The 16494-nt window shown below is 38.2% G+C and overlaps 1 protein-coding gene across 4 annotated transcripts in view; it reads left to right on the top strand.

The window, feature by feature from the left end:
* CCDC149 (coiled-coil domain containing 149) overlaps window positions 1-16494 on the top strand; it is a 51374-nt gene that overhangs the window by 10077 nt on the left and 24803 nt on the right. For all 4 annotated transcript variants that reach the window (XM_014891495.2, XM_014891493.2, XM_088163229.1 and 1 more), the window contains exons 4-5: window positions 9938-10045; window positions 15436-15552. In XM_014891495.2, the coding sequence (XP_014746981.1) occupies window positions 9938-10045; window positions 15436-15552 (225 nt within the window). The remainder of the gene's footprint in view (window positions 1-9937; window positions 10046-15435; window positions 15553-16494) is intronic.

Below are 16494 nucleotides of genomic sequence, written 5' to 3'. Positions count from 1 at the left end.
TGCCTCAGTGTAGAATCATTTAGCTTCCTCATTATTTAGCATAATTTATTTGCAATTCTGTTATTTCAACAGAATTCTAATAAAACTTTATGACCAGATACAAGTTTGTGCATTCTGACTGTTGCTGAGGAATATCCAATTGAAAGAAAAAAACAAAGCAGTGTATGCATCATTACAAAGATATATAGGGAGGGAGATTTGCTGTCCCTTAGCTCTTCTAATTCATTTTTCATCTTTCAAAACAAATAAAACTGACAGTTGTTTCTAAAATACTAACCAAATTCAGTCTAAATTCAGAAGCTGTGATTAAGTTTTAAGCTGTGTATTAAGTTTTGGTAGTTTGTCTTACCAGGGCAAATGCCTGGAGAACCTCTAATAATCTGCCTAGGAGTCATCTTTTTTCCTGAGGAAGTTATGTATTCATGCTATGTAGGAGTGAAAGAATGGAAATGGGGTCACTGATAGGTTCCCCCCTAGAACAATATATATGTTAGGTTGTACAGTAGTAGACTGTTAGTGTATTTCTTGAGTTTTCTTTTTTCTGAGAAATGTCTGTAGCATATAAGGTGGATAACCTAGAGTACTTAGTGCAACCTTTTTGAAGAGAAGTATAGTTTTGCTTTGAGAAATGCATCAGAGAATAATAAAAGAAAGTTATGAATATTTTCCCATTATTACCATACATACATTTCTTAACATTTTCTCACCTAAGAAGGAGTGAAGTTCTCTTTCTCTTTTGTGCTTCTTCCATTCCCTTTTTTCTTGGAACTCTAGATGCGTGCTAGGAGAAGTTATGACCTCAGTCACGTTATGAAAGGAGACCCTGATCCTCCAATGAATTCTACACAACACAAAAGTGCATATTGTTTGCATGGTCAGAAATGAGATGAAAGCACAATATCCTTAACAATTTGCTGTCTGTTGCAATGGTTTACCACAACTGGGAAATTATTGCTTATTATTGACATTTCAGTCTAGAACCTTAAATGTAATAGGTTGGTTGGAATTGCTACTGTCTACTCTTTGTCTTCATTTTTCCCCTCTATTATCAATTATGTTTGGTGATTGCTTAAAATGTCTTGTTTTCCACCATACCTTCTCATCCTGTTTTCCAGCACAGAATTTTCATGGTTTTTATGGAAATATCATGTAACCAGACGTTTTCTGTCAGCAAACAGCTAACTCAAAATCTGGTTTTGTAAAATTGTTACTTAAAGGTCTCTTAACATGAAGTGCTCTGTAGTGTTTTTTCTCTCAAAGCTGTGTTTGCATCTCGGATCTTTTCCAAACTAAACAGTTCTATGATACGATGATGACTCTATCCAAAGCTTGCTCTGTGTGTATCGCCTTCTGCTAACCAGAAGAAGCAGAAAATGATAAATGGTGCTATGGAAATCCCTATTTCTAATGTAGATGTTTCACCATTTGTGTTATTCAGAGCTTGTGAGCTGTCAATTCCTTCCTGGTCCCTCATGCCTAACACTCTGAAATGATGTGGTTGAAGGTAGTTTTATGATGTCTTATGGTGTCAGGTGCAGAATAATTTTTGACTAAGTAATGGAGGGGTGAAATGTTTCAGGACAATAGGATTTAGGAAGAGTGTGTTTTATGTTAAAATTCATGCAGACATGGTTGTAGTGGTTTAATCCCGGCCAGCAGCCAAGGCCCAGGCAGTCCCTCACTCACTGCCTCACCAGGATGATCAGAGAGAGAATCAGAAGGGTAAAAGCTATGAAACTCATGGGTTGAAATAAAGACACTTTTATAGGAAAAGCAGAAGTTGCTCACACAAGCAAAGCAAAACAAAACGAGGAATTAATTCACATACTTCAATGGGCAGGCATGGTATTCACCCATCCCTGGGAGCACAGGGCCCTTTCAAGCATAATGGTGGCCTGGAAAGATAAATGCCATCACTCTGAACACTTTATACACTGAGCATGATTTCACATTGTCTGGAATATCCCTTGGGTCAGTTTGGGTCACCTGTCTCCTCCCAGCCTTCCATGCACCCCCCACTTTCCTTGCCAGCAGGGCAGTACAAAAAGCAGAAAAGGCCTTGGCTCTTGTAAGTCCTGCTCAGCAATAATAAAAACATCTCCATATTATCAGCCCTGTGTTCAGCTCAAATCTAAAGCATAGCCTGGTGTCAGCCACTGTGAAGAAAATGAACTCTACCCGAGCTGAAACCAGCACAATGGTAAGCAATAGACACTCCCTGATTTGAAAGACATGATAAAATATTTCTCTGTCTACATAGTCTTTGCTGAGCATCCTATATACATAGAAATTCTGCCATTCTACAGTTCTGCAATGATATGTATTTATATGTATTAACTGTGATACAGGACATTTTAATGGAAGTTTACTAGGTGTCTGTTGGCCACTGTTGCTGCACTGGGAAACTTAAAAAAACATAAATTGGATTTCTAGCTTAAAATATACTGCCTATTATTTTAATCTACATTGCTTAAATTTTCAGTATAGCTTCAGTTTGGGAGAAGTTTTGCCATTAAAAAAACAAATCAGTGAATCCTTTGACCTATACGAAATGGAAGTTCTTTTAATAAAAATGAGATCCTTTGAATAAACAAAGATGAAGTAAAATGCATGGTTAGGAAAATTTCTGTGCTGGGCCACAGTTCTAAATATGCTTTCCTTAATTTGACCTCAGTGAGACCACTCAGTTGGAGATAATGGGTTTGCACTGCGGCTGTATGTCGAGAATAAAGCTGCAATGCATGTCTCACTGGGGAGGCCTTAGATTTGTATTTTAAATATAAAAGGAATCAAACTAAATGGAACTGAATGCTACAAGACCACAGAATAGTTGGTCAACTGTCCAATCTTGCTTAAACATAACCACCTAGAGCAGGTTTCCCATTTTCAGTATCTTTTTGATTCTCTGTGACTCCACAGCCTCTCTGGGCAGCCTGTTCCAATGTTTGAGCACCCTCACAGAAAAAAAGGTGAGAGGGAAAGATCCTTCCTCCTCTTCTTGCTGTCCTTTCTAAGGAGCCTGTATTCCTTCATCACAGCACTCCACTTGTGTGAGATATTCCACTGACTGTCCATTATCCTGGAGTTTGTAACCCTGTAACTGCACACAGTCTTCAAAGTCTTGTTTATTCCCCCTGCTGTATGTGTTAGAGGCTGCAGAGGGGCATCCGAGTGTGCTGATTCTGTGGTACAAGCTTGGAGCTTTCCTACAAGAAAAGTTCCTATGTTAGTCTTCTTCTCTACATGCCATTCTCTATGGTCAAAGGAATTACACCTCAGCTCAGTTGCTTTGTGAATTGCTATGTCCTTTCTCTTCCCATTATCCCTGCCTGCCCTATCCTGAGCTTCCTTATCCCTCCCACATAACTTCACGAGTAAAGCTCTCCTTTTGAAGTTCTCCAGCCTACTGGCAAAGATACTTTTGCCTCATGTAGTCAAGTGGATTCTGTGTGGATCCCAAGCAGCTGTTGCTCCTCTCTAAGGATCCCATGGTCATAGACCTGTCTTTGGGGCTCCCAATACTGAGTCCCATAATGTAATGATGACATATTCCTAGTACAGAACAGAGCTTGATGGTTAATCTTCCTACCAGCCAAAAAGCCCCACCAGAGAGCCTGAAGTCACAGCCCTTAGTGCTGTTACAGTTATCCATAGGTATCCCAAGGTGATTCATTCAAACCAAGATTCTGACTGCTTCAAGGACCATTGGTATCACAGCAGCATGGTACTCACTTACCGAGATGTTGGTCAGACAGCTTGTCTCTTGCTAGTAAATATGTTTGTGGGCATGACTTTTTGGGGCGGGCATAACATTAGAAAGACCAGAGTTTCCAGACAGGATTATGCTGTGACATACCACAAATGGACCCATTTTGATCCCTTTCACTGCCAGCTTTTAGCTCAATGTACTCGGCTATCACAATTCACGTCTGAAGCAAACTTTGGGGGTTACCTTATGACCGTTCATGACATCATCATAAATAATGACTAATGTAGCTATTTCTTGTTAATTAATGAATTCACTTGTGTTAAGGTGCAAAAGCTGCATTCAGAGTCCTATGAGATAAAATCTGTAGATAAAATACACTACAGGGTGAGGAATAATTCTGTATTTATGTCACAGTGGTGCTGTGAAGATTAATGTGATTTCCTCCTCTCTACAAGGTGTTTGAAGATGAAAAACATTATGCATGTGGTGAATGTGGACAGTGCACTTTGCTTTGGTTTGTAGGTGAATGTGTTTGACTTCCATAGCATGAGGTAGCAGCTGGAAAACAGCAACGTTGTTTGTCCTTGCAACACATAGAAAGCAATATTGCCATGGATTTCAAAATGTGCTGGCTCCAAGAGCATAGCTGTAGAGAGACTTTTGTTTCTGGACACGGAAATCTTCTATTCCATTGGTCAGAACAGGTGGTAGTAGGTAAAATCTAGAACTTGTTAACCAAACTAGGAGTCACACTTTGTGAAGTGAAACCATTGTTTCTTCAACAGATAGGTTTTGCACTAACACAGAATCATAGAATTTACAATTGACATTCCAAAGATCTCTAAGACCATTGAGTCCGACCATTGACCTAATGCTGCCCAGTCCACCAGTGAAGTCTAGGAGAGAAGAAATGCTCTTTCTAATAGATGTGATAGTCCCTCACGCCTGATGTGTACAACAACTTATTCTCTGGTTGCTCTGTCTTACCTTAATGGAATTGAGAGACACTTGTGCACACCTCTGCACCTGAGTACTCTCAATAAATATTCCATCAGTTAATTACAACACTCAAAATGTTAAAGGGATTATGATTCTTTTTGTGCATTATCTCAAAGTTTAAGATGTCTTCAGGAGCTCAAAATATTTAGGAGAGGATTTTCTTCTTCTCTTGTTTTATGTCAAGTGACTGCTTGGTGGAACTTTGTTTTTCGGTGTTGTATTTTGGCGTGAAAATATAACCCATATTAAATGTATTTTGTTTTGTATACCCGGGATCTGTAATTTTAAGAGTCTTCTCTGGTTTTTCATCTTAAAGAAAAAAAATAAAATAATTTTGGGGTTTTATTAAAAGGAAGCTACTGCTAAGGGGGGTCATCAATTCTCCTATCTTGGAGTGAACAGTGGTAGTTGGTAAGTAAAACAGGTTTTTCTGTATTAAGTCAGCCACTGCAATCACAAGAATTCATTGGAGGAGAAACTTCACTTAAGTTTGATCAGTCACACCCATCAAGTGTACTGAATGTTTCATCTAACCTTTTTCTGTCAGACCTATAATTTCAGCGTTCTTTGTTTGAAGGTGTGGCTGGAACAAACATAAAAGACTGTAAATAGCAATATAGGAATGTTTGTATTTAAAAATACTTTTAAACTGTAAAGGTACATTGGAAGATTCCCCCTCTTCCCCCTTCCCATATTATTTTTCAGGTAGTACCCTAAAGGCAAAAAACTATTTTTTTTTTTAGTGTTGGATAAGATTTATATGCAAGAGAATTGAGAGCTATATTAAAGACTGTTACTATCCATCATTTTTAAAGTGCTGTGAAAAAAAATAACTCTGTGTGTATTGTGTATCTAGATTTGCAAAATGGTAAAGGAGCCAAACTCCAGTGTAGTGCATAATGCCAGGGATGACTACTTGGAGTTACTCTTTTTTCTCATCAGGCCAATTGGTCACTAGTAAGCAAAGATCTGCTGCTGCCTGACAGGTATTTCTTGGCTTATGTTAATAAGTATTTATAAATATTTTTGTGAGTATTTTTGATGCTCATCTGTAGCTAAAAGTGGAGTTTTTTCAGCCTTTTATCCCCAAAAATACGCAAATTTCAACAAAGCCTAGGCAGAAAAGGAGGAGGTCTGTGATCTCATCCCATTGAATCTTTCACTCTCTCTGGTCTGTTCTGATCTATAATACTTTTTTTCCCCTATGTAATAAAGGTAGGCACTTCCCACTTGGCACTCTCAGAGACATCTTTTTCTGCTTTCTCCATGGCTTCTGATGGGATTGTTTGCAGTGGTTGCCTTGCATTTGGTCAGAAAAAAAAGGAATATGGGGACAGTGTCTTATGTCTAGTGCTGCCGGGGGGTTTAGACTGTGCTCAAATCATGCTCCACTGAGAAGGTGGTTGGGCACTTGAACAGGCTTCCCAGGGAAGTGGCCACAGCACCCAGCCTGCCAGAGTTCAGGCAACATCTGGACAACACTCTTAGTGTATGGCTTCATTTTGGGGTAGTCCTGTGAGGTGGAGGGAGTTGGACTTGATCTTTATGAATCCCTTCCTACTATTCTTTGAGCCTGCAATACACGCAAGCTTCCCATAACACATGCATATAAAACAGGTATCTTCTTGTGCTGCAGAGGCTCCAGAGATACTGCCAGAAACAGAATGTGGCTAGTGCTCTGGAAGCTTGTCTGTTACTGGGCAGTTACTGAGACAGGGCTGAAGCAATGCTTGTTATTTTGTATTAGAAACGGGGCCTTGAGAAGAGGGTAGGAGAAACAGTTTCCACTGCTGCAGGTTGTTGCAGAGGAAAGACAAGATGAGGCAGCAGAAGGGTACCTCTACATCTTTCACTTTATTCTTGGCTCAGAAACCTCTCTTCATCAGTACTTTGGAATTAGTTTTGTGTAGTGTAAGTGAAAGAAGTAAAGTCTTTCACAATTTCAGGAGTTGTTTTAAGGCTTCACCTAAAGTCAAAAGAAACTTGAGGAAATGGAATCTAGAGAAGTTGAATTTGGCTAATTTACAGGGATTTGTTCTCTGTTGCATTGGTAAATGATATGAGCTTTATTGTCTGTTGAACTAACTCATCTTGGATTTCTGAGTGAATTCTGTTTTTTTCTATGAATATTGAAAAGAAGTTGCCAAATGGAAAAATGAATTGCCTTTGCCTTTGCATAGATTTCCCCCCTTTCCTCAAAAAATACGTGCTTGCAGGTTCACAAAGGCAGTCCTCCATTGTTAGTTTTATCATCTTTCAAGCATATGGTATATTTTCTTCTATATGCCAAAGAAATGGTACCAAGTCGAGGTATCAATCAACATATTGTCTTGGCTGGCTGTCCTTAAGCCTAGCAGAGCACTTTTGAAAATCAAATGTTTGGCCTTCTATCCACATTTGACCAAGAGCTTTAATAAGGTCTTGCCAAAACATTTGAAACTCGTAACAGTCTAAATTATACATTGTATGGAACTTCTTACATTGCATGTGAGCCAGGGAAATGAGTAATTACTGGGGACTACTTCTATGACATAGCTTGGTTGTTTCAGTTTAACAGAAGTACAATACAAGGCTTGCAGGAAGGAGCAAATCTATACTTAGCTCATTGTAATGCTCTTGGCATGGTCAAACAAGGCTGGTTTATTTTGGTGTCTAAAATTCTTTGTTTCAAGTTTCTTCCGAAGTCTGTGTCGTGAGTATAAAGGTTTTTGTCACGTTAAGTCATTTATATGACTGACAAATAAAATTCAGCATAGAATTGCAACCCCAGAGAAATGGTTTTAAAGGAAATAAATCTGAGCAGGAAGATTTAGTATAGGCATGGTAATGCCTTTTTGCCGTTACTGGGAGCCAGGTTTTAACTACAGACTGCTGAAATCCTGGTGTTATGGTTGTAAACACTGATTAGTGAGATTGAGTTCTTTCCAGGTGTTGAAATTACATGTGCTATTGCAGTGTTAGGAGTTGTTCCAATTCATCATAAAAAGGAACTTTATAAATAGAGGTGTTTCAGAGAGGTTTGTGCAAATCATATTCCTTTTAACTAATGCAGGCTTTATTGAAAGTCAACTTCGTTTAAAAAAATAAAAAATAGCATCTAAGCAGTAGCCATAGATATTTCAGTTTAAATACAATTTCGTGAAAACATGGGTTCTTTGTTTTCTTTCTTTTAAACAACATTAAGAAGTACTTCTCAAAACCATTGACTAAATGAGTTCTGAAGCTCCTTGATTCATTCATCCTGTGAGTGAGTATTACACTATTTGTTTAAGATGTAGGAAAAAAACAAACCAGTCCACAAAAGCATACATGAGAAATCTTTTGCATTGCTTGGATGGTTGTTTTCTTGGAAATTAGAAGCAGCTTAATTTTAGTCCTGTATTGGCAATAAATTGGCTATTTATAGGGGCTCTTTTGCTATTACACTCTTCCCCCAAATTACTTTCTGCAGTCTTCAAGTTTGTCAGTAGTTTAAAAAATGGTTTAATCTTTCCAAAACAGTGTAAAATTTACCTTACTTTTTCTGAACTTTTGGTCTCAAAGCATCAGAAGTACAGAAGCTGTAGCAGTGACTTAGGCTTCTTGTTCATCAAGTAGGATGATGACAAGTAGGATGTTGTCAGTTTCTTGAGTTATTTTTCCTGTTTAAAAGTTTGAAACTGTTGCTAATTTAGGCCAATTGGAATTTGAAGTTATCTTCTTCAATAGTAGTGTACAAAAGTTCTACGTGATGGTAGCTTAATAGCCTAATCCTGCAAAGGTCATATGCATGCATAGCTATGTTCATGTTACTACTCACATTCATACATTCCTCTTAATAGTTCTCTTAAATGTAAAGCAGGACATGTGGAAATAGCAGTTGTTAGAGAACAAGGAGCAAGATTGCAGTAGTGGCTATCATATACCTTGTTGATTTGGCAGTGTATGGGTTGTAAAGATAAAATTCCTGAAAACATCTTACAAGGCTCTAGTTGTAGTAGAATCACGGGGTAAAACAGTCAGATTGGAAAAAAAAAAAAGAATGTCAGAATAGAGAAATGGGGAACTTGAAAGAGAAGCACAGCAAGTAGGGAACCTAAAACGAAACCTAAAATACCAAGAGAGGACTAGGAACAGTTGCTTGATGAATTACAGTCAGTTAATGCATTGGCCTCAAATCCAGGGAGTATGTCTGGGGGTGTCTCAGAGATACTGACTCATGAGGCTTTGCTAAGTCATGCTTAGAAGATCCAAAATTTCTTTTTTCGTTTCTTTCCATACTCTGGAGATTTATGGCAGTGGATGACACACCAAGCTGTCCATAGGCAATGTTGAAAGGCTGCACCTTAGCCACTATGATTATAACTCTGTTAGAAAAGCTGTCATTGGTAGGCTTTTCCTGTGTTGAGTCAATGTTTGTGTATTCATGAGACATTTTTAGGGTAAAAATGGAATAAATTTACCTGTAGTATTTGCTCATTTTCAGATAGCATATATAGGAAAAGAGGAGATTGCATTTATTTTTTGGTTAGTGATCAAACTGATGGAATTTAGTTGTAAGATCATATGCCAGACTGCTTGCCCTGCTAACTTAGTAGGTTAATTTGAATGACTCCTTTTAACTTGGATTATTGAGTGGGGAAGAGGGTAGTTGGGCTGTAAACTCCAGCTTTCACCTCTGTTTTTCCAGAATCTAGGTGATACCTAACAACAAAAATCAGGTCATGTTTGAAGTTTTGCACTTGTAGATCTCCATGGTATAGCTCCATACAGGGGCAGGGACTTTGGCTGACAACCTCTTTACTGGCTGGAAATCTATTCTAAATGCTATTAAGGACTTTGATTGTATCATAATTCTTTCTCAGCTGTGCCTTTTGTCTAATTATATCCAAGTTTAATAGTATTATTTTGGCAGCTTTGTATAAATATTGTCAAAGTATTCTGAATTCTTCCCACGAGCCACGATACTGGAACTAGTGTAGATGTTTTCACTTTGTCTTGTTTAGGGTTTATGTGGTGTTCTGGGATCTGTGTGCATTCATGCTCTATGTATTTTCTACTATGAAAGATAAAGGAGCCCAGGTGACTTTTCTTCTTATCTCTCTCATGGAGCATGAAGTCTGGGTACCACCAACAATAAAAGTAGAAATCATTGGCAGATAAGGAATAATTCAAGGGTTTCTTTTTGAGCACTGCTTAAACTTCTCTCCACAGACACTGACTTCTGCCTGATATTTACTCCTTTTCTAGGCAAATCTTGCTCAACTACTGAGTGAGGCTCAAGATCGAAATAAACATCTTGGAGAAGAGATTGGAGAGCTTCAACAGAGACTGGGAGAAGTACAAGGGGACAATAAGGTATTACAGACTGCCAGTAAATGGCATGGAATGTGTAAACTGGGCTAGAGTTTTGCATTTACTTCTTAGGAAAACAAATAAAATAATGGGTTACAGAACAAAAGTGCTTTGAACAGTAAAACTATAGAATCTGTAAAGGATACCAGTAAGTGAATCATATTATGTATTTTTGTATGCTGTTTTTGTTCTGTTTTCCTTAACTATGTATTTTGTATTTAGCCTTGCTTTAATGCTCTCAGACTTTCTATGTTCCTTTCTTTTTTTAAAAAAACCCGTATTTTATTATTGTTACTTCCTCTTACAAATAAGTACAGGGAAGCATGTGTTCTTCATGTGATAATTTTCAGGTTTTTGTACTGAAATACAAAATTTTAATAAATGCTGGAGGAGCATAATTTTTCCCTTAAAAAATATGTATGGTGAGCTTTCTATTAAGCCCTCATCCCATTACACTTACATAACCAATTTATTTCATTGCTAAATTTAGCAAGTTATATGGAACATTGCTCAAAATCTGCCATTTGGTATTAATCAAACTCCTGTTGTCTCCATTAATTGAAATATTTAAACTCAAGCCAAATGTGTGTAACATTCACAGCTGGAGCTTTATGCAAAAGTACATTCAGAGATCAAACTAGCGAGAGGTTGAATTGGACAGTTGAGGTGGTTAACAAAGTAAAAAATTGAAACAAATAATGATAACTTCTCTCCTTCAGCTGCAGTTTTTAAATTATGGGATTTTAAAATTTGAATTAAAATTACATGGCTTTTAATTATTCAAATGGGGTTTGATTCTTTCCATTTAAGTTTTATTTATTTTCTTTTAAACATAAGTATATTGTGATAATGCAGGGTTTTTTTCACTATTTGTCACAGACCTCCCTTGAAGGTGTTCATAGAGCTGGGAAAGGGTCAAGTGAAACCTGAATTTGTAGTATGCATAGCGTTCAGCATAAATTGCTCAACTCTTCAAAGACCAGGTTCCCCACTGTTTATTTTCATTTGCATGTTACTGTTTGGACTGTATTACAGTGGAGAAGTCAGTGCCTTTCAGTTCTCCAGTACCAGTATTATGCCACACAGCCTTTCCCAAGCCTGTCCTGAACAGATAGCAAGGGTTTGTAAGTACAAACAGAAAACAAGAGTAGGAAAACTACAACACGTTTAAATATCAAGATTATGTACCTATTGTAGTTCCTTATGACAATATATGGTCTTGGTAACACAGAACCTACTTCTTTGTGCCTGAACTGGTACTGTTTAGGTTTACCTTTGTGGGTTAACTTGGTATTAGCTAGTTATCTTTGTGACATCTGTATTCTCAGCATGAATTTAAATTCATGATCCTCAAAATTAATGGAAAAGTACAAAAGGAGCTATTCTGCCCAGTGTGCCTTTCTCTGAAAGGTGCAAAATAGTGCATCACTAAATAAAGAGTGGGAGGAAAGAGCTGCATCAGACACGGATTAATTTAGACTAGGATTTTCATTTTTGGAACACATTCTTCGCTTTCCTAGTAAATGAGAAATAGAGCTTATTTTAGAGTCAGGTTGCTGGTTTTCAAAGTGCCTAAAAAAGCATTGCCATCTCTCTGAGGGATTTAACACTCTCCTTCTGTGTCAGATTTCTCTCCCTACAAGCTTCAGTGATAAAATTCCAGGCTTGTTCACAAAGCCATTCTCTTCTGCTCATCAGTTCTTCTGTACTGGCAGCTGGGCTACCTCAGGCACTGGAGTCCAGATAATGCATGGTATATACAAAAACCAAAAAAACTATAATAATTTGCTTGTTCTTACATTTTTCCCCTGCATTCTTCTCACTGCTTTTTCCAAAGTGAGGGAGGGCATCCTGCCCAGCTGGTCTACGTCAGCCTTACTTCTGGCAAGAGATGAACAAACAGCTGCTTTTGCAGCAAGTGAAGCTGCTTATGGATGAACAATTCTGCCTGTGTCTGAGCAGGGGTGACTCATGCAGGCTTTGTCACTGAGTGGCAAGAGCTTTGCAGGACTAAAAGAGAAAAAAACCCTCTCTTTAAATATCACACATTAGCTCTATTGATAAAGAAATGTTTTGATGGCTTGACTTGTTTTTCACCACTTTAATGTTTGCTACAAGTAGGATACAGTCACTTGGATTAGCAAGAAAACCTTGAACTGGAGATATTGTACTTGTTGAAATCATGTTAAACACGTCATCAGGCAATAACAAATTACTTGCATTTGGTTTAACTGGAATAATTTTTTCCTCTCATTTCAAGTAGAATTTTATTGGCACAAATAATAAAACTTCTTCAGACAGTCTCTGGAAGGATTTGTTGCTGCAGTTTGAAAAACACAGCAATAGTTAGACTGCAGCACTCCAGCGACAGATATCTAAGGCTATTTATTTTTATGATTGATCACAATTTCACAAGTTCTGACACATGAAAACTCCTCTACCTTTATGGTAGTTATTTGTAAATATTTTTCCTTCCTAATGTTTTGGCAGCGATGGTTGGAAACAATTACTAAAACATAGAAGGAGATATTTAAAAATCTAATCCTCTCATGTGAAAGGGTAAAACTGGAAAGCTTTAAGAGAAACTGGAGACTGACAAGGTGACTCAGTTGTCTTTACCTGAACCCTTACCCATGCAAAGAATTGCTTATGTAAGCTGCCAAGAGCGGTGCTGAGCAAGAGGAAGGTGCATGGGGAACAATGGCTGCAGTGCTGCTTGTCAGTTCCTTATTGCCAGGCAGACATTCATGCAGCAACAGGGAGAAGTGTTAAATGGGGCATGTGTGTTTTGGCAGAACTAGGTCTTCAGGTAGCATATTTGCAAGTTCTGGTCCACATTTTAAGATTTTGTAAGATAACATGGTGAAGACAATTGCTGTGACTGTGGCTAAACATGATGGTTTCTGCCTTCCGTGAAGAATTGGTTGTCCTTGTTCCCTTTTCCTTCTGAGTGTTCTATTGATAATCAGGAGTGTCCAACTTTGGTGCAGGCATTGTCTGTGGACTCCTAGCCTGCACAGGAGCAATCCCAGTGATGCTGTTTTTAGGCATTGTGGGGCTGATACAGTGTTGCTACTTTGTAAATAATTATCTTAGTTGAAAGTGATGTAAGAAGAAGCTGTGATATTAAAATAAAAAGACAGTGCTTGCAGCAGTGGATTGTTTTGGTTAGCAATTTATGGGTTCGTGACAAAAAGGAGTTTTCTTTGGTAAGGTGCCATTAATTTAAATCCATTCAGCTGTGAATGCTGTTCACTGAATCCTGAGGGGTAGTGTTAACCTAAATGAAGCTGAGTGGTCTTTTCCTTGGTGATTTCTGAATGACAGAAACAAAAATACAGCAGCTAGAGGGCAAGTGTATAAAGTTTATAACAAAGCACTAATATATAAAATAAACCCTTAAATCTCTGGCATAACAGTGTCTCTTTGGGTCACAGCATTTTCAGGGAAGAATTTTATAGCAGGTGGTGCTGCCTCATGAGACATTCGCAATGCAGAATTAAACGACTTGGCCTGTTCTGCCCTGTCAACTCTCTGATTGGCCAACTGTCTGGAAGAAGCACTCTGTTGTTTTATGGATTGATATTTTACTATATTTTGTGTATGTTAATAATGCTGCTTTTACTGGATAAATCTGGATTTCTGAAGCATTCTTTTCGTAAGACTTCATGGTTTTGGGGTTTTTTTTGCCTCAAAATTGGTAGTAAATAAAGAGTTCTCCTTTTATTGACAGACTGTTTGACCTTGCAAGTTATAGTTGCTTGCAGTTGTATCTTATGCCTCACCCCCTCCTGGGCTGGAGGAGAGTTGGTCATAGCACATGAGTGGCAGCTTTGGTCCACTTCCCAGCCTGGTGCCAAGTGTTATGCAGAAGTTTTGCTCTGCTGCATGCATTGGAGGCATTAATAAAGTGTGATTCCTATTTTAATTTCCAGGTTTTTTTAAACAAGATTGAAACTTCAAAATGTTATTACATGTGTTTTGTGTGGTCTTTGTTACTAGAGAGAGATTCTAGAAATTAATCTATCTAAATTAAATGAAATGACATGACCACACCTTTTGTTCATCAGCTCTTTAGCATTTAAAAAAATTCAATAGCTGTGAAGCCATTCTAGGATTTGCTAGTTGCCTTTTTGACTTACTTGTTTTGATAAAGAAATGAATAGGAGTTATATATCTTAGTATCCACTCAGCCTTACTAACTGTGCAGTGGTTTGCACTTTACCTGTGGGGATAGAGAAATGTAGTTTGCCAAAACCAGTTACTTTTGAGCCACAGTTTTCCCTGAACAAGTGAACTTCCTATCAGCACACATTGTACTAGCTTCAGTGACTTGCACTGAACTGGAGCTGAAATAAGTGGGGAGGATGATTTTGGTAGTCTGTCTTGCATCAGCAGGATTTTAATTGGCACATTGTAGCTATGGTGACTGACATCCCATAAATACCAAAGATAGATTTTAATGTACAATCTTCTACTTCTGAAGATTGATTTTTTCCCTAACACTGCAATATAATGATGTGCATTAATTCCTTGGTGCAGTCAAAGGTACAGGGAAAGTCAGACTGTGGTGGGTTTCCCTGGTCTCTGTGGAGCCCCTAAAGATGAGGCCTAGTTGTACTGAGTATAAACAACTGTAAATGCTGAATGCCTTATAGATTAGTATTTAATACTCCATGGTCCTTGAAAGGTCATTGCTTTTTGCTTTGGATATTGAATGTAAATGTGTATTAATTCACATCAGACTGTTTTCAGCCGTCACAAGCTCAGGAGTTCGTTAGCTGCTTGAACATTTTGGCTGAGTCTTTATTATTGGCCCATTTTTTTGTTTTTGACATGAATTAGCTTTTGTGAGTAGACTAAAAAAATAATGCAAAAGCGAATGCATTAGCAGCTATTAATGCAAATCTACACTGATGCAGCACAGGGCGGGTCTTAAGTGGTGTCAGTAAAATGAAGCTGGACAAGACACTTTGTTCATTTTTATTAACTAGGAAGACTTCTCTGCTGCAGAGAATTTTAATATTTACCTATTTATGAAAAGGCTTTGTGCTAATTCTCTAGTTTTAGTCTGAGTGGAATTAGTTCCTGTCACTCCTAGAAAACATTGACCACATGTCTGTGTTTTCTTGGTCTTTCCTTTTTGTATACTCTGATGACTGTTGCAGGGTCTGATTCAATTCTTGTGGATGCTTTGACTGTTCAACTGGATTTTTTCACTAAAAACTGGATTTGACCCTCAGCTCAGAAGCCTCCCTCTGATTTAAATAATACCAGCTGTTTGGCCTGGAAGAGCTGAAATCTATGACAGCTTTACTCTTTCTAATACAGATATACTCTACTGCTAGAGCCCATGTTCTCTTGCTTACCAAATTCTGTTTTTGTCATGGCAGCTCCTTCGAATGACCATAGCAAAGCAAAGACTGGGAGATGATGAAGTTGGGGCTCGCCACTTTGCAGCACATGAACGGGAGGACCTTGTTCAACAGTTGGAGAAGGCTCGAGAACAGGTAATAATCAAATGGACAGACAGTGTCATGTTTTACAGAGCTATTGTAGTAGCAAGTAAATAATTTCTGTTCTATTTGAGGGCTGGTAGCTGACTGATATTGGAAGTAGTGGTTAGAGTGAACTCCTTATCTCAGGAATTTTTTCTCTAGATTATTGATTCTCCTTTTCTTTTTAATGTCCAGCAAAAACTTGTGAAAATTAAATATTGTCAATGAATGTCGGTGATAGGTACCTTTAGTGAAGGCTGTGTATTCAACACAGTGTACAGTGGCTGATGTACCTCCTAAAGATACCCTCTGAATCAAATTTTCTGTAGAAGTGTTTTTAGTGTTCTCATCCTCCTGTGTCCAAGCTATTTCTTCTCCTCTCCTGAAAAATTTCCTCTTCCTCAAGTCTGTATGAACTATGCAGCATCAGACTTTTTCCCTAATACTGATACATGCATTTCTGGACAGTTTTGCAGGTCTGTGGTCTCAGTTTTTCCCACACTTATTCCTACCAGTGTCAGTTCCAACCTGAATGAGCCATTCTGTGATCCAGGAAATTCTAGTTTTTCAGTCTTCCCTCAATTGCAGCACCACTGTACCTTACTGGAAAGGCTGTTGGTCTTCTTCCAATGTGATCCTCCCTTCTAACTCTGTTACCAAGCTTGTATTCTTTCTGTTCATCACCCAGCCTCTTTTAAATGGTGTTCTCTTGTCCTTCCTGGCTTATCCATGTTTTCTAGGGTGGGGGTGAGACTTCTGTCACTGCAGATTTTTCTTACACTCAGTTTCATCTCCTTGGAAGTTTGAAGCTCTTTGTCCTCGAGTATCTTTCACACTGGACTTCTGCACTCTTTTGCTTAATAGCAAAGGTCATCCTGTTGTCTCTATGTTGGCTTATTTTGTAGTTCCTCAGTTCTTATTCTGTGGAACCTTATTGCTCAAGTCCTATGATTA

This window comes from Sturnus vulgaris, chromosome 4, assembly GCF_052056855.1.
Source record: "Sturnus vulgaris isolate bStuVul1 chromosome 4, bStuVul1.hap1, whole genome shotgun sequence".
In the NCBI taxonomy this organism is placed as follows: Eukaryota; Metazoa; Chordata; class Aves; order Passeriformes; family Sturnidae; genus Sturnus; species Sturnus vulgaris.
This window is presented reverse-complemented; position numbering and strand designations above follow the sequence as displayed.